The sequence below is a fragment of the Cricetulus griseus genome, chromosome X (assembly GCF_003668045.3).
Source record: "Cricetulus griseus strain 17A/GY chromosome X, alternate assembly CriGri-PICRH-1.0, whole genome shotgun sequence".
NCBI lineage: Eukaryota > Metazoa > Chordata > Mammalia > Rodentia > Cricetidae > Cricetulus > Cricetulus griseus.
Window position 1 is genome coordinate 91,056,304 of NC_048604.1, and position 24,454 is coordinate 91,080,757.

At 38.8% G+C, this 24,454-nt stretch overlaps 1 protein-coding gene across 1 annotated transcript in view; it reads right to left on the reverse strand.

The window, feature by feature from the left end:
- Ptchd1 (patched domain containing 1) overlaps positions 1-24,139 on the reverse strand; it is a 49,321-nt gene extending 25,182 nt beyond the window's left edge. Inside the window, exon 1 of the mRNA XM_035449750.1 lies at positions 23,654-24,139. Within this exon, the coding sequence (XP_035305641.1) occupies positions 23,654-24,139 (486 nt within the window). The remainder of the gene's footprint in view (positions 1-23,653) is intronic.
- Between the last annotated feature and the right edge of the window lie 315 nt (positions 24,140-24,454).

Here is a 24,454-nt window from a genome sequence, read left to right on the forward strand (position 1 = left end):
CACCAAATTTGACATAACGGTATTATGCTTAATTTTATAAGACAGTTTAACTTTCTTGTGTATATTGGATTGTTTTAGAAGAAAAATAAAAATACAAAAATCTGCATACTCATAGAAAACTTTGTGCCTATTACCCAAAAATCCATGCCTATTTGAAGATTGTGTCTATACTATTAATATATTTGATGGATATTATGATCATGAAATTTATCATACAAATGGGAACATTGTTTTCATATTTTGTGCTACTTTTAGTGATACAAAGGGCGCAGGAGTAAAAACCTGAAAGTTCACTTATATAGCATAACATGATGACCAAGCTGGGCATGGATAGAACAAACCACTTTACTTACTTTTCTGTGACATTTTCTACAATCAGATTTATGTATTCCAACACATCTGAGGTATAGTACACAAGCAAAACTATTGCAAGTACAAAAATGCACTGTTCATCTCATAGGAACAACTCTAAAGAGAGCACATCAGAGTTAACGTAGGCTGCCTTTCAATGTCCCAGTATTGTTGGGAACCTGAAGTATTTCATGTAATGCAATGGTACCACAGTAAAGACATTAAGGAAGCCGGGCGTTGGTGGCACGCGCCTTTAATCCCAGCACTTGGGAGGCAGAGGCAGGTGGATCTCTGTGAGTTTGAGGCCAGCCTGGTCTCCAGAGCGAGTGCCAGGATAGGCTCCAAAGCTACACAGAGAAAACCTGTCTCGAAAAACCAAAAAAAAAAATACATTAAGGAATGAAATTTGGAAAGTCCTTCCATCTCTAACCAAACCCACCACTTCTCTATTTCAATTTCAAGCATAATGCTATGACTTGTGAGATTCATCAGATCAGTTTTTCTTGCTACCCCATAGATAGTGGGCATCCCCAGAAACCTCAAAACATTTAAGCTCTCTTTCCTGAGCACATCAACTCTCCTATAATTGACAAATGACTTCCATTGAGCCATCTCACTGACAAAGGGCCTTTGGGGGTAGTTTACCTTGCCAGGAGAGACAAGTTCCTTTAATGACCAAAGATATCACTGTATGTGATTACATCTTTAAGGTTTGCAATGCTTGCTGATTTTCAGGCTCACAGATGTGAAGTTTGTGATGGGCTTTTGATACTGGACAGGTGGTCTGGCAGTGTCTCTTTGCTTTGTTGAGAAGTAGAGGTCATGCAGAGAATTTATGTTGTATCTCATCATCAGTTATAGCAAAGACCCATTTATTCAACAGGTATTAAGTGACTATACTATGTTGGGAATTATGTAAACCATGGGAAGATAAAGGACATTAAATCATGACTTTATTCTCTGTATTGGTTGGCACAGGTAAACCACAAAGTGAGGTGCCATGTTGCTGCGACAGGAGGAGGTAAAACAGTACAGTGGGATACAGGGAATCAGGCTACTATGTTAGTGTGTAGGGGAGAGTGAAGGACAGATAAGTGGACATGTATATGGTAGTGGGGTGCAATGCAATACATGAATGGAGAAGAAACAGGCTAGATGAAGGACAGTCTTCTCATTTATGAAGTATAAGGAAAAATTGTTTGCAACTTTGAGTAAATCTTAACTCAGGTCATGTGAACATCACCAATACAGTTTTTCCCTCCTAGAGCATTCTGAAAAAATGACAAATGACACAATTACAAAACATTTGGATTTCTAAGAAGACAGAAGTTTGAGATATCAAGGGAAGAATTCTTGGAGGAGTTAACCTCTAAATTAGAGGCTCAGAATGTTAAAGAATTCATCATGGGCAGAGGCTTGGCCATGAGTTTGGAAGTGGTGAGGAGAGCATAGCAGGTGGGAATTGTGACCATAAATTTTGCATACAAATTGTTTCTTTTTTCCTATTTGTTCTCCTTACTTTCTGTTAAAGAATGTGGGGGGAATGAAAGAGACTAAAGCTGTTGAGAAACCATAGTGGAAAATTAAGGAGCCAAGAAAAGACCTGCTGAAGTTGAAAGACAAACTTTTTCCTGAAGGCAACTGGAAACCAAGGAATAGTTTCAAACAGAGGACTAGCTGACCAGAATAGTTTCACTCTGCCTGAAATGTGGTATCTGGATTGGGAAATGCTGGAGCCTTGAGGCAAACAGAGATGGTAAAACACCAGTGCATTATCTACTACAATTCTGAAAGGTCAGAACCCAAGTGCTCATACTGCCTTGAAGAAGTTGTCTCTATCTGTGTTTTTACAGACCTGGACAGCTTATGCCAAGAAGTAAACTAGGTAGTAAAACTGGAAAACAACTTTCAGGCCTAAGGTACTGATGAACTATTTGTACTGTATTTCTCTGGTTTATGTGTTAATGGGTCACCTAGTAATTAAAGATTTACAAATGTGCAGATTTAGTTGGTGTGGCCTTTAAGTTTTCTGTACACTTCTAAAAGGCAGACATAGATCACACAAGCACAGAAATTCTTGGCCAATTGTTTGAAGTTATTTGGTAGCAGATGTGTTTGGTACCCTGTTAAAATCCTCTCTAGCCCTTATCTCTTGAGAGCACACCTGCCCAACTTCAGATGCCAGCATACACACTTCCTTGTCAAAGAGCCCACTTTGCCATCTGCTTGGCAAGTCAGAAGTGCTGGGAAATTAACATTCTTTGGGAGCAGTCCTCAACCAATGACAGATGGGAGTTGATGTTTTAAAATCTAGCTCTCTTTCCATGGGAGGGCTAACTCTGTGGTGTGTTTTAAACTGGGTTCCCAGAGCTTCCCTAGTGATGTTATGATCCAGATGCCTGCAGCAATCGCCTGCTGAATTGCACATCCTTTTAGGATTTCCCCCATTTCTGGCTTACTTCTCTGTTCCTCTTCTAATGACCTTTCAAATAAACTGTCTTTATCTGATTTCTTGTTTCAGGGTTGGCTTGTAGGGGAACATAAACTCAAACAATGTTCAGTAGTGCCTAATGCCTCTGGAATGTGGTTCTTGGTGTCCTCAAAACACTACTATTCTGAAACCACTACCCCAAGTCATGGATATTCAAATATGGTTATGTAGTAAAGAAACTCAGCACTGAGAGTAAACTTAAAAATCACATGAGCTTCTCATCTCCAATCTTTGCATGGGGGCACGTTTTTCCTCTGATGATACACATAGTAGATATGTGATTAATACTTCTCCAAGTAGCATTAAGAAGTTCATGGATACACATGGCGAGATGCTACCACCTGTACATCTTCCTCCTTTGGGGGATACTCTGATTTCTTTCATTAAGGAAACAATATGGTAGGTCTGGGGTATATTGATGGCATTGCTGTACCATAACTCCTCAAGAAGGGCTTAGTCTGCATCCTACCTGGAGTAGAAAACAGTAGGATGACATGGCTCTCATTTTCTTCTTGCTCATGATAGAGGAAGTGGCCATCTCTTTGAATTTTACATAATTTGAAGAAATAGATCCCTCAAGATTAGCAATATAGTTAGAAGCTTCTTTGCACCATTCCAGAACATCTCAGTAGGTGAGGTCTTAGGCTTCAGTATTCTCTGTTGACAGCAAATGCAGGCATGTTGCCCAAGTTGGATAAGAGTCCCTATCTTTACATTTCTGCATTTCTTCTGTTATGGCAGTAGGTGTGTGGGAGAGACAACTGATGTGTTCACTGGATCCTTTCCCAGGCAGTGATGTGCCTGGGGAGCATGTGCTGGTGGAGACAAATTCTCCATGCATCAGTTGTGATGCCAGTACAGGTGTCGAAAGTCTCCATGGTGGCAGTGTGTTGGACTTCAGTAAAACTGACTGGGTTTGTCTGCCAAGATTTGGGCTGCCTTTCTTCTTGTTGGTACTCACCATTGTTGGATGCCTTGTACTCTTCCACCTCACTGACAGGGTCACTGGCTAGAGGGTATGTGCATGTGCACACGCTCTTTACTGAGCTATAACTTGTACACGGTAAATTATACATGTCTTGAATTTACAGTTTATGTATTATCTACTCACATACCCATAACAGTGTTGTTCACATCAAGAGAGAATATCTATAGCACCAAAATGACTCCGTATGTCCTTTTCCAGTTAATACTGCCACCAATCCCAGAGAAAAAAACTGTTCTAACATCTATTAATTTTATTTGTTTTGTCTTGAGCTTCCTATAAATAGAATAGGAAGTAGTATGTACATGCATGCATAGTGCACTTGTTACTCATGAAATAGCCTTCATGATCTATCTGTCTTATGATTTTAAAGTAGTTTTTGTTTGTATTCAGTGTATTAGTAATCTGTTGTGAGAAGGTACTGCATTTTATTGTTACATTCTATGTTTATGGACCTTTAAGGTAATTTCCATTTTGTTGTTTTTGTAAGTAAAAATTGCACGGACAAAGGCTTTGGATGACATATGTAATTATTGCTTTCAGGTATATAGTGATGTGTTGGTAATTCTCTAATAAAAATAGCTCTATCTGAGATTTGTAAACATCTTCACAATTTTCAATTGTAAGTTATTCTGGCCATATGAAGTAGGAAAATATGTGGCCAGTGAGAATTCAGGAGCCAATGCTTGTATAACCACTGGACATATAGATTTTGGGGTGAAATATTAAGATCACAGAGCAAGCATATATTTATGTTGTTTTCTAAAGTGATTAGGTCCATTTACATGCCTATGAGCAATATGTTAGAGTTGAGGTTGCTCCATATTCTCAGCAATAGTTGGCATTATTTATGACTTTTACCATTCTGGTGTGTGTCCACTGGTATTTGGCTTTAATTTCCATCACTATGGTGACTGAAGCTAACTTAGCACCTTTCTATGTGCTTATTATCTATGTGACTTTTTCTTGTTCAAAATGCCCATTCAAGTCTTTTTCCCTTTGTGTTATTGGGTTGTTATGTCTTTTCTATATTGATTTGTAGGAGAGAAAATTGAAGTTCAAGATTAGTGAGTATTTTGTGATACAGCGAAAGAAAGGATAGCTTCAGAGGCAGTATGACATTCTAGAAACAATAATCTGACAGAGGATTCATACAGACTCATAGCCAACTAAATAACTTTTTGATGACCTTGAGCAAATGATCCATCTGGGCCTTTAGCTTCCTTATTGTCAAAACAGGATTCCTATCATATAGTGTTGCTGGTTCTTGAATGAGACAATATAAAACACCCATCAGAAATACACATTAGAGATGCCCAGTTATTCATTTGTGTACTGAGAAGCCTTTTCTTATCTCAATCAGAAAAGGAGCTGGCACCTTTGCCTAGCAGTGCTATTCATGAGGCAGATGATGCCCTAATTGAATGCTCAGAAATTTCATATTCTTGACTGGCTGGTGATGTTATTGTCATAGAGCAACTGCTTCTCTCATAGTGTGAAGATTATATTATTTGTAAGGAAAATTTTATTTTGTGGAAAAGTTTAGAAACATAGTATTCTTTAGGAATGTATTTGATATGGTTCAGAAAGTGTCTATATAGCATTTTTTAGAGTCCTGTATCTTCTATTTAGGGGGAGATGCCTCCATGAATCAGCATTATTAAGAATCTTGGATTGTTTCTAGAAGGGTAGTGTAGTGAGTAGACAAGTTATAGTCCTCTCCTTGTCTTTCCAGTCTGGGTTTGTGAGAAGCCTCAGCTCAGATGTTATCTCCTCCAGGAAGACAGCATTGCAAATGCAAATAAGGTCCTTGATACTCTGTGTATAGACTCATCTACTTCATCACTTACCATATTTTAAGGGCCATATTCTCTTATCTTTCTAAGAAATAGCTGAGCTTCAGTCTTTATTATATTCCTCCTCCCAGCACACTGTGTGAAAGTGAAGGTATATGATAGTTAAGACAAGCTTTACAGGCAAGTAGGCACACTCTTATATGGTCTCCTTGGCATCACTAGAGGATATCCATTAAGCAGTCTCTCCTGAAATCTACTTAAATACTGAGAGGTGATTAAGTAAAAAGCACTGCCTAGTTCTCAAAGGCTAAGGAGGTAAAAAAAAGCCAAATGAGTAGAATTTCAAGCAACAAGCCAAAAAGAACCAGAACATAAATTAAATTGAGTACATATTCTCATATGTTTGTACAAGCTATTGTGGCAGTTTAAAAGAAATAAACAAGTATACTACTACTTTTCTATCCCAGTCCTCAAGAGAGTATACAGGAAGATATTAATGTATGTGTTTCTAGAAATAATAGCAAACAGAAATGAAGAACAAAGAAGTTTAAACATTGTCATTTTTCTTTCCAGGTAGAAGTAATTTTCCCCCAATCAATATAAAGCAGCCTATGAACCTCAAATAAGCTTTCAGTTCATTTAAGAAGTGAGTGAGTTTAGGTGTTACTTTTGCTAATGCTGAGACATCATGTAATAGAAGAACTGAGAACATGGCACAGTATTCTTTTAAATCATTTTCCATGTCAAGTTAACCACTTCAACAACTGCTAAACTCTGGGATGTGTTTAGCGCATATTACAGAGTGCTTCTGTATTGTTATAGTAAGTAGTAGCAGGCTTTGTAACTTTTCTTTTTAAGGAATGAGATAGGAAAACTGAAATGTTAAAGAGCAGACCATTCTGAAATGGAAACATTTTCACATGTTTTGCAAATAACTTTTGAAAAGGAGACTCCCAGTGGGAAGTGAAGATGTCAGGTGTCGTGCTTTTATCATTCTCTGCCTTATGCCTCTGATACCTGGTTTCTCACTGAACCTGGAACTAGACTGGCAGTCAGAAAGTCCCAGTGATTCTCCTGTGACTGCCTCTTACAGTTCTTGGCTGATAGGTGTGTATGTGGCCATACTCAGCTTTTTACAAGGGTGTTGGGGAATTCTAACTCAGGCATTCATGCTTGCACAGCAAGTGCTATTACCCACTGAGACATCTTCCCAGTCTAACTCAAAGTTTTATCTTTTTTTTTTCTGGGACTGATAGTACAGAATTGTAGTCACAACTACTAGGGAAGCTAAAGCAGGGGGATCAGAAATTCAAGAGCAATGTGGGCTACAGAACAATTTCAAGGCCAGCTTGGGACTGTGCAATGAGACCATCTCTCTTAATAAAAAAAAATGAAGATATAACTGGGGATTTGGTTCAGTGGTGGAGCACATGCCAAGCCATTGCCCCCAAAATGTTTTACTCTTTTGATAAAAATCTCAAGGACAGTCCTCCTAACTTGGTTTTACCTTTGCTGCTGCATCCTCCTTTACTGGGTTAACACTTGGAAAACCTATGAGCTGGAAGTCTTCAATGTCTCCCTTCCAATGAACGATGGAGTCTATTCCATTCTTAGCTAATGATAACAGTTTGTCTCATGCTAGATATGATCTCTTCTCACTTAAAATTCTTTCTTTTCTTTCAAACAAGGAGAAAGTAACAAGAGTCACAAAAAGAGGTCAGAGTTCCCACATATAGCCCACCCAGATTCCTGTAATGATAATATCTTCTATAACTACAGTATACTATCAAAACCATGGGACTTTCTTTGGTATGATGGTATTAACTCCAGGCATCATTTGGGTGTTACCAGTTTTTACAGATACATTTTTGGTATGTATGTGAAATGATGTGAACATTTATCACAAGAACTTAAGGAAATTTTAAAATGATCTTTTCTCTTAGGAGGGATGGTCTCAACTCTTATTGCACATTAGAATCTTACAGGTGTGCTTCAAAAAGTGGGCATGTGTGGGCCCCACTCTAGACTATGCTTTTCAGTCCAGCACTTTAAGCTTTATTGTATGCACAAATCAATGTATATTAGGGGCTTGTTAAAATGCCTACTCTGGCTGGGCGGTGGTGGCACATGCCTTTAATACCAGCACTTGGGAGGCAGAGGCAGGCAGATCAATGTGAGTTTGAGGCCAGCCTGGTCTACAGAGTGAGTGCCAGGTCAGGCTCCAATGATACACAGAGAAACCCTGTCTCAAAAAAACCAAACAAAGAATGCCTACTCTGAGTTAATAGTGTAAATGGGACCAAGAGTTTTCATTACAAACAAAGTCTTCCAAGATGGAGATGCTGCCAGTCTGTGGACCATATTTGGAGTAGGTCACCCTAGTTTTAGGCCACTGAGATGAAAATAGTGGGTATGATGTCTTAGGTAATATATTTGAATTACTCTAGTGATTCTAACTTGCAACCACAGTTAACAACTAGACATGTGATAGAATTGGAAGGTCACCATTCTATCTTCTATTTAAATTATTCTCGGTCCTTGTAGTCTCTTCTGGTGAGTTTCAACTACAAAAAAATCTTGAATAAATCCTTCTCTAACTGTAAATCATATTCTCCTGAAAATTAAACATATCCTATGTGAGCTCTCTTAACTTGCCCCTCTGTCACTTCAATTTCTGTTCTATATGTAAAAGCTCACTTTGAGACTAAATAAGGAGACACTATACTATTGCTTTTGTGCTCAAACTCTTTGAAATAGATTGCTTTTGTTTAGTACTTAGTCTCCTCTCATTCCATTGTCATTTGTTTGCCAAGACCACATATAATAGAATGTTCTTTCTTTGGCACTTGACAAGATTCACTTCAGCTCCCATTCTGGTAGTTTTATGGCTTGAATTTTACCAACATGCCGCTACTAAATCCACAATGATAGCTGCATTTGCACCCATCATTCTCCTTTGAGAAAATCAAAGTCATGACCTTCCCTCTCTATAAGGACAATCTATTTCATTGATTTACATTTTTCCTTTTTTCTTTCTTAGAGTAGTTTATTCTCTCCTCTACTACATTCTCAAATTCTACAAATTCCTTCTCATGAGCTTTGTAATAGTCTGATGTCTTTCCCATGTATAAAAAAAGCCACATTAACCTCATGTGCTTTCTAACTTCAGCCACATCTTCCATCTATAAATAGTTCTTTATATTTATTTTCCCCAAGCAACAGTTGGAAAAATTAACTCATGCTGTACATGGTAGCACATGTTTATAATACTGGGGAGGCTGTGAGTTTGAGGCCAGTCTGGACTACATAGCAAGTGAGATCATGTTGACACCCAAAAGTAATTGATGCTTGCTACCTTCACCTCTGTCCTTCCCACTCCCTTATAAAGACACACCAGGGTATATTCCATCCATATACTTATCTAAAATTCAACCATGATTTCTAAGGACACAAATTTATGGCTAATTTTCAGTCTTCATTTTCTTAAACTCTTAGCATATATCCATAGTTTAATGCTATTAATGCAAAGTCAAAAAATGACTTCGAATATCTGAAATGGTTCAGCATATAGAAATTTCCATCGAGTTTTTGTAGGTTCTGTCAAGGTCTTGTCATGTTTTATTCACTGCCATACTCCCTAGTGTGTTCTAGGCCAACAACTGCATTCAGCAGACTTCTTTGAGATGCCACTGAAACTCTCTCACTTCTATAATGAATTCTGTGACTCAACACTTTCGCCATCCTCTTACCTGTCCACCTAGCTTTTTTTCTCGCCAAGTAAATCCACATTTGTTGATTTACAGATTTGGTTGTATTGAAAACACTAACTCCGTAACCTCTGATCTTGTTATTGACCACTAACTTCTTCATGATTATAAATTTGATTTCCACAGTTTGACGTTTAACATTTAGTCTAACCAACCTCCAGTTCACATCAGTATCTGTCTTCCAATCTGAATCTAAATTTCCATCAATCTCTTGAAAATTTGTAGATACATGCTATGAAAATTTTAACTGGACCATACCCAAGGGCTACACCTTTCCTTCCAAATTGGTTATAGCACAGCCTCCTTTTCCTCCTTTCTTTCTTTCTTTCTTTCTTTCTTTCTTTCTTTCTTTCTTTCTTTCTTTCTTTCTTTCTTTCTTTTGGTTTTCTGAGACAGGGATTCTCTGTGTAGCCATGGCTGTCCTGGAACTAGCTCTGTAGATGAGGTTGGCCTTGAACTCACAGAGATCCAGCAGCCTCTGGTTCCCAATTTCTGGGATTAAAGGCATGTGCTACCACAGGCCAGCTCTTTCTCTCTTTCTATTCACCCTAGCAGGATACTTGCCAACTCAAATCATCCCTTTCTCTTGATTTACTCCAAGGTCCAGTGATATGCAAGACTCATTGATTCTACCTGCCAATTATGGGCCTAATATATGTAGAGTCTATTCTGAAGTCATTAGTTCCAAGTGATGTCAATAGTGTCACAAAAAGGGTCCCAAAAAGCAAAAACCAAAAAAAAAACAGCAACAAAAAACCCAGAAAGTGTCCATATGAAACAAGTTTTAGAAATGCTTAGCTGAACAGATTTAAATTGTTTTGTTGTTGTTGTTGGATTTTTTATTGCTGCTTTGCTTTATTATTTTTTTTAACAGAAGAACTTTTTTCTAGAGTGGGTCTCCTTATGTCCAATATTTTGATTATCCAGTTTAACCTGTACCCATATATAAAAGTTGTCTTTATAAAAGTCTGACCCTGTACTTCCAAGAGCTGTATAAATACTGCCACTTACTTTGTCCAGGTCATTTATATCCATATTTTCTACCTGTTTATTCTATCTATCACTGACAGAATGAAGTTGTGGTTTCTAAGTATAATAATGAATTTATCTGCTTCTCCTTTCAGTTCTATCATTTCTTGAGGTATTATTTTGATGCCCTGTTGTTAGGTGTGTACATATGTAGGAGTTTAGCATTTTCTTTAGAAGTTATTCCTTATTCACTATGCAATGTCCCTCTTTATTCTTGGTAATTTTACCTAGTTCTGAAGTACTTTGTCTGAAATTCATAAACCTACTTGAGCTCTCTTTAGATTAGTATTGACATCATATATCTTTTTCTACCTCTTTACTTCTACCCTATATGAATCTTTATGTTTAAGGCAGGTATACTATAGACCACATAGAGTTTGTTGGTTCTTTCTTTTTCATAATACCCTGATAGTCACTTTCTCCTCTCTCTCTCTCTCTCTCTCTCTCTATATATATATATATATATATATATATATATATACATATATATATATATATGTGTGTGTGTGTGTGTGTGTGTGTGTGTGTGTGTGTGTGTATTTATATGTCACATTTATGGTGATTATTGATATGGTTGCACTAATATCTACAGCAATTGCAATTGTTCTATTACATTTTGCTTTTCTTTTTCTACCTTCTTTGGTTTTAACAGAACATGTTATCTTCTCTCTTAATCAACAATATTTCTTAAAAATATAGTAGTTACTCTAACACTCACAATGCGCATTTACATTTAACCTAAGTTCACCTTTAAATAAAACTACACTAACTCACATGTACTGCAGTTAACATAAGGTGCTCCCGTTTCCTCCTTAATCTCTCTGTGACGCAGTTGCCTTTCACTTCTCTGTTATAATCACTCAAAACATTATTTTAAATGAAAAACATGTAAAGATCCATAATACTAAGAAAACTGAAATATTTTTAGTTATTTTACTTATTCCTTAACTCTTTTCTACGTGAAAATCTGAGTTTCTGGTGTATATTATTTTCCTTCAGTTTGAACAACTTTTAACTTCTTGCAGGGCAGGTCTGTAGGCACTGAATTTGCTCAGGTTTTCTCTGAGAAAGCCTCTATATCTCTTTCACCTTGAAGTATGATTTTGCTAGACATAAAATTTTAAGCAGGTGGGCTTTTGTTTTTCCCTTCAATATTTTAAATAGTTTACTATGTTCTCAAGTTGCTTGTATCTTTATATGATAACTAGTGCCATTATTTTTGTTCCTTTTTGGTTTTCTGTAGTTTTGCATAAGTGTGATTTGATGAATAGTTATTTTTCTTGGTGTTCTCTGAGCCATATGGATCAGTGGTTTAGTGTACAACATTAATTTTGGCAGGGCTTTTAGCCATGGCTACTTCATTATGGCCACTGCTTCATTCTACACTCTCTACTGGTATTCCAAATATATCTTTTGACATTGTTCTGCAGTTAGAAATTCTGTTAGGAACTTTAGTCTTTTTTCTTTAACTCCATGTTTCAATTTGTGGTATTTCTACTGAGAGAATTCAAGTTCAGTGATTGTGTTTGTTACTGATGATTTCATGACATTCTTCAATTCTGTCCCAGTGTTTCTTTTTTTTTCTAGCATTTCTTTTTTTACTCAGAGAGTCCCCCACTAGCATTTTTTTGATTCATCTACAGAATTTCCATCTCTGATCATATTACCCATCTGTTCTTGAGTTTGTCTTTTCCTACTAAAGTCTTTAACATATTAATCATAGTTATTGTAATTTTATGATAATTCTAACTTATGTGTTATGCTAGTTTGGTTCTGATATTTCCTTTTTTCACTGCTGGATATTATCAACTAATATTATCTGAGCTAATAGGCCTCCATAGTGAGAATTTATATTAAGCTAGTTGCCAGGAGACATGTTAATGTTCATTATTGTTTGGGTCCCCAAAGTTTTAAATTCTCTGATGACTGTCTTTGATTGTTGACTCTGTTGACTTTCATCTTTCTTACATACATAACCTAAGACAGTTTGTGTCTTTTTTATATTTGAAGTACAATATATTGCTATTATACTGTAGCATTGTCATATACTGGTAAAATATGAGAAGGAGAAATGCTTTGTAATCTTCCAAGGAGATCTCAGTCTTTTAGTGGACTTGTGCCTGTGATCATTACAGGTATTTCTCCAGCGGTATAGATGATTTTATGTATCCCTGACTCATGTTGATTTGCATCATTCTGTTAAGTAGCCTAAGAGAAGGCTTTGAAGGGAAATGTGTTCTATTAATTTTTGCCCTGGGGAAGAGGCCTTTCCTAAGGCCAAGAGTAAATGTATGTCTTGGTCCAATTTTACAGGGAACAAAATAGAGACTCCCAGAGATTTTAAGCAACTTGATCAAGGACCCTTCAATACTTGACACCCTTAAAACACATGCCTATAGGGTTTTGAAGCACTGCTTATTCTGCTCTGCCCAAATTGGAGCTTACTCCACTCCATCTGTCTTTAATAGCACAAAACTCTGATAGTAGTTAAGACTGAACATTCATTGTTAGAGCCCTCTATGTGGACATCTTACTTCTGGAAACTGACAAAGACTCTCCTTTACCAAACTCCAGCCAAGCTCCTGAGCTTTCTTCCCAACTAGATGATGGCTTTGAGAGACTTCATATTTCTGTGTATCAGATAATTTGAGCAAGAGTCCTGCCAAACCAGAACCCCCTTCCCTCCTCTGTATTACACTAGTCATCTGACTTAATTCTTCATTTCTTGAATGCCCCAGGTAATATCAAATCACTCTGGCCTCCTTCATCAAGAATCATGTCAGGTTGATAGCTAGAATCTCTTCTTTCCTGATGCTTCTTAATACATTTCCATCTACCATTCCCCACTCTGTTCCTTGACTATAAATTACCACTTTCCCTTGTATTAATAATGGATCCTGATTTCTGTCTTCTGCCACAGAATACTATACTAATCATCATCAGCATCCCTGGGAGTTTATGCAACTACAGATTCCCAAGGACTTCCAAAGCACATTCAAACGTAAGAAGCACCATTGACCCTCATTTAACAATGAAGATGGTTTTGCTTCAGAGCATTAGGCAGAGAAAACCAGGTAAGCAGATGAATATTCACTGGTGGATATATTTTGAGCCTAATTATTTCTTTCTTTTAGAACCTATAAAAATGAATGTTAAAAAGGAGTGGGTGGGGAAGTACATTGACCTAAATGATAAAAATCTCCAGTCAGCAAAATTTTCCAACAGTTTAGTTTCAAAAGAATGTTCAATCATAATTTGCCTGACTCTTCTGATCTAGGGCAATTCTAAAAACTCTCTTTTGAAGTGCTTGCAGACCTACTTTTGTGGGCAAGATTTCCCAGGGAAACACTGTAGTCATGTAAATTAATCGAGAGAGAAGAGTTAGGGACTCTCTCATATAAATTCCTGGAGAATCCCTTTCTTTGGCAGGGTGCTCAGAATTGGAAAGAGAGGCTTGAAAACAGAACCCACTGCCTCCTGGAGACTGTGATGTCAATGATATCTCCCCGGGTAGGAACTGAAGGCTTCCTTTGTGCGCAAAGCTTCTAGCAAGCCTAAAGATGGGGGTGTTGAGCCCAGAGAAACTACATGGATGACTTTGGAATTCCAAGCACCCAACCCCATCTACAGCCCTGTCTGCTTAAGGACTGTGGGCAGAAGTTGCTGCTTGCTCAGCAATAGTATGAATCCAATCATCTGTAATGCTCCAAAGGGAGTCATGAAAGACCAATACAATGTCAATCTGAGTATCGGGGATGTAGATCCAGCACCAATTCATTGCTTGTTGGATCAGAGAAAAACTACGCAATATGTATTTACTCAATAGGCAATAATGATGCTCAAAGAGCTGGCACATATGAGGAAATAAATAACAGTCATTTTAAAAGCAAATAGTATTAAAAGCACACAACCTATAGGGGGATATTTTTACACAATGTTTTCACATATTTATTTTCATTGTAGCCTTACCTGAAATGGGTCAAAAAGATACCATTGCACCCAGTGCAAATGAAAGGAAGTTCAGTCTCTCTCTCTCTCTCTCTCTCTCTCTCTCTCTCTCTCTCTCTCTCTCTCTCTCTCTCACACACACACACACACACACACACATGCTGTTAGAAGAATAGGAGCTTGAGATTGGCTTTCTTGATTCAAAAGCTAAATCTAAGCCTTATTCCTCAAACTATGGTCTTCTGACCAACAGCATCAGCATTGCCTGAGACTTTAATGGAGATGTCAACTAAGGTCGACATGGTGGCTCAGACCTGTAATAGCAGCATGTATGAGGCTGAGCTAGAAAAATTCCCTAGGGTTTGAAGTAACCTGGGATAAAGTGAGAGACCTCTAAAAAATAAAATCCCCCAGAAAAAAGAAAACAACAAAAATTAATGCAGATTGGCAAGTCCCACTCCAGAAATCACTGAATCAGAATAGTTTAAACCTATAGTTTAAAAATCCTAGGTGATATGTGTATGCAGGTTAAAAAATCCAAGTGCTATAAAGTAAACTTTACAAAGTGTATAACTTACCCATATGCAATACAATCACAAGAGCCAAAACCAAAGGCCAACAATTCAAACCTTGCAAAATTAAGGGATTAAATTCAGTTTGTTTGAATGCTTATATTGATAGCCATGGAACAGAGAAGGTTTATTTTTTTCTTGAGACATTTGGAGAGAATTGAAAAAGCTTTGGTTGTAGTAATGCCAAGACAGCATTATGGATTAGGCAAAAGTATTTACTTCCAAAGATGAAAAATTGAAAGTCCTACAGATTTTATTCAATTCACAGAATACATGTTGATTTTTGTAACTGTATTATTTCTTTCAAGTTCATCTCTGTTATCAATATTTTCCTTTGTCCTGATTCACTTTTAGGAGGTGTAAGAAGAAGGCACATAGAAGTGAAGATCTCTGTAATAGCAATGCTATAACTAGGAAAAATCACTTGTGTAATATTTTGGAAAAAAACTATCTCATGTTTGCATTTGAGTATGGGAGTGGCCAGTATTTTGAGACTTACTGCAAACAAACAAAGGACATGTGAAGAGTGAAGAGTTGACTTCCAGAATATTTGATGAGAATTGCAGAGTGTTCTACCTCTTCCATGGGAATAAATTGTTCAGTGTGGAAGTTTATACCTTTCCAAACTGAACACAAACTAGAGGAGGTTGGTATGTTGTTTGATTTTCTAAAGATTTCCCCTCGACATTCAGGAAGTGGAATGGATTATTATCATGAAGTTTGTCAAAGATGAAAAATGAAGAGACATCTAAAAGAATCATGTGAAAAAAAACTATTTTACCTAAACAAATGAAGAGGGAAAAAGATTCCGTTTTCCATCCTCTAAGTCAAAAATTGCCAATAACTTATGTTTTAAGTACTTGATTGACATGACACATTTTGCTAGGATCAAGGAGATATTTATCAACATCCTAGAGAAAGTATCATGAAAATACAAAAAAAATGTAATGTTCTCTACTTAGCATTGATGACATGTGGATGCCTGTACAAATCAAGAAGATTTCAGGACAAGAAGGAGCCATAAATCTGAGAAAGTCTCATAAGTAGAAGGTATGGTAACTGGGTCTTAAAAGGAGAAGGACAATTCTAGAGAGAACAATAATAGATGTGTTAAAATGGTGGATATGGGATGGAGACTTGCAGACTTTAGAGTTTATAATGAGTGGCAGGACGTGAGCTACTTAGATATGGAGGCTCAGCAATTAAAACCACATTATCTGGTTGTGTCTAAGCCCTGTCTGAAATCATCTATTCAAAATCTGGTGGTTCTTGGAAAACTAAAGAATAAACAGATATGGTGTCTCAAGACTTTAAGCTTCATGAAGATGAGATCACAGCCATCTAGTTGAGAGAAAAGACGGGTATCACATAGGAACTGAACCCTAAATCCCTAAATGCATAACTCTGGCTAGATATAAGACCTTAAGACAGATATTCTTATGGCCCCCCAGACATGTTCTGTAGACTTACAGTTGTTTCTACCTATCAAAGTCAATTAGTGCAAACACCTATAGTGCTTTATTGAGGCTTTAAAATATCTACAAGTGGGGACAAATTCTACATGTAAAAATACCTAAAACTCATTCCCATATACAGGTGCATTAGCTGAAACTGGAAGATAAATAGTCTATTTCTCACACACTTATTTTTCAGGGTCTCCCTGACTTTGCTAGTGAGAATTTGATCTGGGTACTTATAGCAGACATTTTTTTGATAATGTCCTCCTGGCTGGATTCCTGCTACTCTCTATATTTTGGTATTCCTCCCCCATTGACATTTTCTAATTTCACTTCTCAAGATAAGTAGCTTTAAACTAAAATAAAATTTCATCTTGACTATTGTGAGAGCCAACAGTTAAAATCTAAAGTGTACAATTGAATACTTAGACTTTTGTTTTGTTTTGAGACAGGGTTTCTCTGTGTAGCCCTGGATATCCTAGTACTCACTATGTAGACCAGGCTGTCCTTGAACTCACAGCATGCAGCTGCCTCTGCCTCTGAGTGTTGGGTTAAAGGCATGGGCCAACACACCTGGATGAGCAATTGGATTTTTTAAAATGCCAAAAAGCAACCTTTGCTAGAGGATTTCGTAGAGAACACTAATATAAAAATTAGTTTCTCTAGTCCCTCATTGCCCCCTTTTGTTCAAAATATGAATTGTGGACTCAAAGGCACAACATTTATGATATATTATTCAGGGAATCTCATATGAAATAAGAACTGTGTTGGTTTCCATTTTGTTTTGTTTTGTTTTGTTTTTTAAAGGTTAGAAATTACTCACCTCCCCTGCTGGTCATTAAATCAGTCTGGCAGGATACCTCCGTAGTTCTGTGGCCTTCCGGGTATGTGGCAGAGACACAGGCAGTGCTGCAGACAAGCCTGCTGGCTGTGATATACTACCAAGCAGGTGACATCAAAGGTCTACTTTAAGCCTATCTCAGTTCTCAGTCAGGGCTCATACTGAGCCCCCAAATCAGGTACCAGATGGCACATCCCACCAAGTCAAACTTTATCAGCTCATGTTTCCTTAGCTTCTGTTCCAAGGGATGCTGCAACCTCAAGAAGAAACTAAATTGTTTCATTTGACTCCCTTCTTATTTATCATAAGGGCTTGCCAGCTAAATGCTTAATAGTTCTGTGAAGGTTGTAGTCTACCTTGGGAATCCTTAAAGGTTCAGTTTAGGCAGTTATTGAAAAATAAATCCATCCTTCCTTGTGGAATTTACTTAGATTCTAGGAGTCATTAAAAAAAATAGGTTTTGTGTTAGGGATTTGTATTAAAATGTCAATTTAAGTTCATATAACTGATGTTGGTTCAAAAATGATTACCTGCAAGAGGAGAGCAAATGATTGCTCTTAAAATCTCTGTTGGTTTCTAGAGAAAGGGTTTCAAATTCACTGGACTGGCCTTCAACTAACTCACCATGAGGCTGAGAACGACCTTCAATTCCTTAACCTCCAGCCTCCACCTCCCACATAGTAGAATTGCAGGCATGTACCACCTTGTCTTTTTAAGTTCCTCAAATTGAAATGAAATAAAGTAGGGTGGGTCCTTGACATACTAACTATTCAAATGCAGTTTACTAAAAATCAGACAACACGGAATGAGACTGTACTAAGGCTATTTGAGTGTACCATGAAATGAGAATCAAGTGTCTTTGGTCTCTTTCCCATAGTACAAAAATAACATGTAGAAGGCAATTTACTGACTGGACAAATGCAAAAATGCTGCTGCTCTTTCATGCTTGGACTCAGTTTTTTTCTTAAAATATGCAAAAATGCTGCTCTTTTGGGCTTTTGGCAATTATTTTTCTTAGAATGTCTGCCACCTGGATAATTCACAGTAGAAACTGTACTACCCAGGGTGTCACAGTACCTGTCACATAAACAAGACCCCCGGAGATGCTAAGAGCAGATCCCTGAATCAGAGTCTGTTGAGATGACCTTTACAGAGCCTTCCAAACTCAAGCTTCTTTGATTGTGTGTTCCTTGGATGAAGCTCTGCTTTTGTAGTTTTTGCAGAACAGCTGGAATAGGCAGCAAAGTGCTGCCTTCTTGTCTTCTCGACAGATTAACACTCACAGTGGGGTCTTATACACAGTCAGAAAAATCCTGTTCTAAGTGGGCAAGTGCTATAGATTGAAGCTTCAGGCACACTGATAATAGGCACTTTACTATGTGCCAAGTCTCAAAGGCTGGTATCAAGTCAGCAGCTTTGCCACTCAAGAAGTTAGACTACATTCAGTTTCTCGGTACTTCTTCAGCCGATATGGTTAGACTCTAAGGAATAAAATTATGGGAGAAGGCAGGATAGCCACATCTTAGGAAGATTACACTGAAAAATCTGGTGTCTTCCCATTGGTCCTCAATGTAAAGTAAGAATTTTGGGTATGAACATCTCTTTGATTTTTTCCACACTAAGCAGTATAGCTGAAAAAAGTCCCAATAAATACAAATATACAAAGACTAAGATTTTTCTAACTTGATTGTCATTTGCAGCTAGATAAAACTGGTGCTTTTTAGAATGCTCAGCAGTGTCTCTGGCCTCTTCCCACTATCAGTAGCACAATGTCTTCACTACCATTATGCCAATAGCAACAACAATAATAATACTAGTATCACTAGATTTTGCTGTCCACTGGTTGGGCCACAGTCATCTCCAGTTAAGAAATACTGTTTTATGAGTTATTTTAATAGTACTGATGTCATGAATTGATCCCAAAGCTGGACTTTTAGAATACCATGTAGGAACTTTATATGTAAAGAATCAGATGGTAAATATTTTAAGCATAACAGGCTACACACAGTCCCTGGTGTATATTTTATTTTTGCTTTGTTTTTCAAGTGTAAAAAATATTTAGCTAAAATAGATGATTATTTCTTCTGGTAATTTCTATAAGCTGGAATCTTCATCTAGCTACTGGGTTTTTATTACTTTAACCTAGCAGTTGTGTTGCCCTTCTCAGAATGCCAGAATCAAATACCTCTAAGTAAAATTCTATTAGTCTTGTTTGCAATTTAATTCTATCAAATGTACTTAAACAAGAACAGCTTAAATAAAATGGAAACTCAATATCTGAGCCAAATGAGATTCTATAGTAAATGAAAAACCACATCCTTAGTGAGAATATGTCCTTTTTCTGGTATGGAATTAAATATCCCATGTGGTTTCTTTGAAGATGTAGACATGATATATAGTACAAAGGAAGATCTCCTATCAACTTGAAAGCCAAAATACATTTTGATATGACTCAGAGGTTAGTAAGGAAGAAAAGTTGATGTTGGCTTGGGAACTGCCTATAAACTTATAAAATATTGAAACATCATTTTGAAGTTACATTTCAAGGTAGACTCTATGGATTCTTCTTTACCCATTGCATAAATGCTTTACTAAGCAAAGAAGGGTCTATTCTCCAAGAATTTATTGAGTATCAAGTATTTGACAGGGGCTTTTGGTGACCTAGGATAGAATGTGCTTGGACCCGATCAGAGAACAAACACTTTATCGGGAAAATAGCCATGTTTATCTTTCATGTTTTAATATATTGATAATTAAAACTAGTGTTTTGCTTTGGATATCTATCTATCTATCTGTCTATCTATCTATCTATCTACATATATATATATATATATATATATATAATTATCAGAGAAAATTAAGCAAGAAAATAACCTTATTATCCAATTAGGGCAGTAGGATAAGCAGGGATATAAATAAGACTTTGGTCAAATATATTTCATTTGGATAATTTAAAAATGTTCACTTAAACTCATTTAAGTAATTTATCATATGAAAGACAGTTGAATGGAAGGCAATATCATGAAAAGAACATTAGGATATAGGTTCAAATCTGTGTTCCAGTTCTGTCCTTGTGGCCTTTTTTTCATGGATAAGTCAGCTAACTTCTAAAGAGTGCCCTTTCTTTCCGTGAAATGGGGTAGTGGCACTATCTCAATATATCTAAACACAGTATGCTTATACATTGTAAGTGGGGCAAAGATAATAAGAACATCCTAAGGACTCAGCTATACCAATTCTTCTTTTTACATGGATGATTCCAGGATAAATCCAGTATTTTATTGGCTATAGCCTGGATTAATTAATAATGGGGTGTTCTTAAATATCTTCTTATATAATCATGAAAATATTTATCCTAAAGCCCATGAGACCCTACTTTGAAACTCACTGATATTAGCATCGTTGTTTTTCTGTTAAAATTATAAGGAGTTAAATGTAATTGTGTAGTAAAATAAAGACTTTTGAAGATTAGTGTTTATTTAAAGGGGTGAAACTGCTGAGGCCTCCTTAATATCATTAGACCCTATCCACTTCTACCAAAAATTATAACCTTTCCTTGTAGCCTTGGGAGGCAACTATTGCGTGGGAAAATCACCTCCTACACAGTGTGGGGTTGATTTCTTTACTACAGTGTCAGAGTAACATAATCACATCATTTGCACAAATTTGAGAAAGCACCTTTGAACCAGGATCAATGAAATTTTCAAACAGACTTTTCCTTGTTATTCTCTTAATTACATTTTAAAACGTCAACCTTTTGTCTGAACTACCTTCCGTTTGTTTATTTCCATTCTTTCTTCTTCTTCTTCTTCTTCTTCTTCTTCTTCTTCTTCTTCTTCTTCTTCTTCTTCTTCCTCTCTCTCTCTCTCTCTCTCTCTCTCTCTCTCTCTCTCTCTCTCTCTGTTCAGCAAGTAGGTGTCCTCATACATGAAGAACAATATCCTTCATCAAATAGTATTATTCAGAGAGAAACATTATGCCTGAAGTGCTTTATGCAGCCCTACAAGTTGCTTCCTGCAGTTTGGCAGTACCCAAAAAACTCGAGCCCTGCTCAAGCTCTGCCCACTCATTTAACTTCAAATGAGATGCTATAAAATGCACAGGGGCTGTTAGGTGTAGTGTACACTGTTAAATGCCTGTGCTGCTGTCCTTGATGATAATACAAAATATGAGAATTATACTAGCAGTGACAGTAACAATAACACTTTGACTCCCAATACCTTTTGGAAAGGACAAGTCATCATGTCTCTAAGTGGGAAAAAAGAGGGTGGGGGGAGTGCTCACTCCCACACTTTACATTGCCATGACTACTGAAGAGCCATTTTCCTATCCCCCTGCTCCATACCTACCAAAAATAGGGGTTGAGTTGAGTGCATAAAGAATAAAATGGATATTCATTTTAAAATCAAAGGCAATTCCCTATGTTTCGTAAGTATGCATTGTTAGATGCTGTATGAACTGATTTGCCTAGAGAGCCATCATCTGGAAATGAGTTTCTGATCACTATTTGGCTTTGCTTTGTTTTTACCCAGACTCCTAAACCATGAAAAATCATCCCAATTTTTAGAATCAGTCCAGTGATTTCAAGACTGTCCTTTGACATGTAGGAAAAGCCAGCCTCTTTCTCTCCAATCCCAGCCTTCTTATGATATGCTTTTTTGTTGTTGTTTTAAACCGATCAAAAGCAAACAGAAAGAATATACTTGCAAAATATCTGATGTGCCTGTTGATGATGTTTCATTAACCTTGACACTGAATGTAACTGGTTACTGCCTGTCACAGTGGCCTTGGTGGTTTGTTAGAGAGGGAGATAAACACCAATGAAAATAGCTCAGTGTGTGTGTGGGGAATCCAAGGAGAAACATAACTTAGTAGATCATGTACAAAAAAAGAAAAAAAATGAAGCATTCTCAACTGGCCAGGCTTGCTACATTCTAGTTTCCTTAAGCTTGTGATAGATCTACTACACACATTCTTGAGAAAGCATTCCTAACAGTATTTACCTGTATCACAATATACGCTCCGAAGTATCAAAGTGGAAAGCCCACTTTGATGTTGAAAGACAACCTCAGAGAAAAGCAAACATCTCAAGACTAATGTTAATAAGGTTCTGCAATAACTGAATATGTGCGGTGATTTGTGTGCTATTAGCAATACCACAGGCCACTTGATGTGAGAATCTTCAAATTCCAGTCAGTCCCCAGCCAGATTCTCCTCTTCACTAATTGCTGGTGGATAGTGTGTCAACAAACAGAGAGGGAAATTATAGAGAAAATGAGCCTGTCTCTAGAGACACATGGTAACCTGGAGAGGAAGAGACAGAGTAAAGAGTTCCCCAAGCTCACTAGCAGACTCCCTTTGGCAGAAGGAGGAATCTAACCTTCCACTATGCCCAGAGACCCCACAGGAAATCAGCACTTTCCATCATCTCTCTGGCATCTCAGCTGGGACTGGTTCCTGTCTGCCCTCCCCAGAGCAGAAGCTGAAGTAAACAAAGCTCATAGTCTCCACCTAGATTCAGATGGAACATTCTCACTTTTGTGTTATTTTTTTTTTCTTTCATGGTCTCACCACTCTTGCATTTCTAGTCATCACTCCTCAGCTTTCCTTAGGAACTTCTTGAAAGTTATCACGATTAATCCCACTTTTCACATCAAATTCCCACCTCAGGCTGATGGCACAACCAGTTTCTGTTCTGCGTTCCTGTGATGTTCTCAGGGCCATATCTGGGCTCCTGATCTGCCTCTGGATCTGCCCCTCACCCACGCATTCTAATAAGCCCCGATGAAAGTATATCCACCAGTTCTCTCTTTTCCCAAAGAAGTTGCATTTAAGTGGAATGAAAGTACTAGGAAAGATTAAATAAACTGAATTGCAAGCACCATTTCCTACTGTCAAATGCAGACATGGCTACCTTTCTCAGGGAGGAGTGGGCTGGTGGCTGCCCGGTCCTCACCAGGGACTACACTCTTGGTTGGGTGTTGGTGGCTGTTATTTTCCTTACCATGCTAACTCACATTCTTCTGACCCCTACCTGCAGCCCACACCAACCTTTCCCAAAAGACTTTGGGTAGGGGGACTAGAGGAAGGGAGGTGAAAAAATGGGGAGAGGGGAATGTTGTCTCTGATCCTCACTTCCCTCTTCCTGCATAGTATTTTGTTCTCGAGTAGCAGGACTTTCTTGAATATATTCTAATGTTCCGCTTCTTCTTGGCCCAGTTATCCCAAAGCTTCCCTGCCCCCAAGCCCACTGCGACCAAAACAAGCGCACTGACTAAAGCACGGTGGCCGCCGCCGCCCCAACTGTTGCAGCAGCTGTGGGGTGACACCAGAGGCTGTAAGGGCAGGGCCCGGCTGGGACCCGGACCGGACCTGGACGCTCCCTGTTTAGGAGCCTGAGAGACTCAGGGGCGCACCGTGCAGGGAAAAACCCTGCAACAGCCGCCTCTTGGGATAGCAGAAGCAGCTTTCTCAGCCGGGACCCCGCGCGGAGCCAGCCCGGCCACCGCAGCAGAGCCTCCAGGGGCTGCCCGCACCCTCCCCACTCTCACCTTTAAGATCAGGTCCGTGTGGTGCTGGTCCAGCATGTTAGCTTTCTGGAAGGAGGTGACGATGACCCGGCCGTAGCGTCCAGGGGTCTGCAGGTCTGAGTAGAGCCGGTGCTTGGAGCGGTTGACCGGGAAGAGGCTGTTGACTAGGTTGCGCTCGATCTTGGCTAGGCTGTGCTGGGGCGCCAGCAGGTGCTCCACGCTCTCTTCGACCTGGTAGCGGCTGAAGCTGGCGCCGAGCAGGATGGAGATGAGCACCGGCGCCGAAGCGAAGAAGACCGGATGACTGGCAATGAAGTGCCCAAGCCGGGAGAAACACGTCCTCAAGCCCCTGTGCAGAACCTGCCGCAGCATCCTAGAGCAGAGCGGGCGCGGGAGGAGGGCGAGGCGCACGCTCGGCGCGGGCTCGGGCGACGGCGGCGGCGGCGGCGGCGGTGGTGGTGGTGGCGCCCGCGGCGGCGGCGGCGACGGCGGCGGTGGCGGAGGCAAGACCCTGAGCTCTCCTGGAGTCGCGGCACCACCATCGGGGAGTCCCGCGCCTCGCCTCGGGAGGGTCCCCTCCGGCTGGAGACACGCCCTCCTGCCCGCAGCCGCGCCTGCCCGGAGAGCCCCCCAGCTTGGCGGTCTCCGCGCCGCCCCCACCCCGCCCTACCCGGGGCGCCCTCCCTA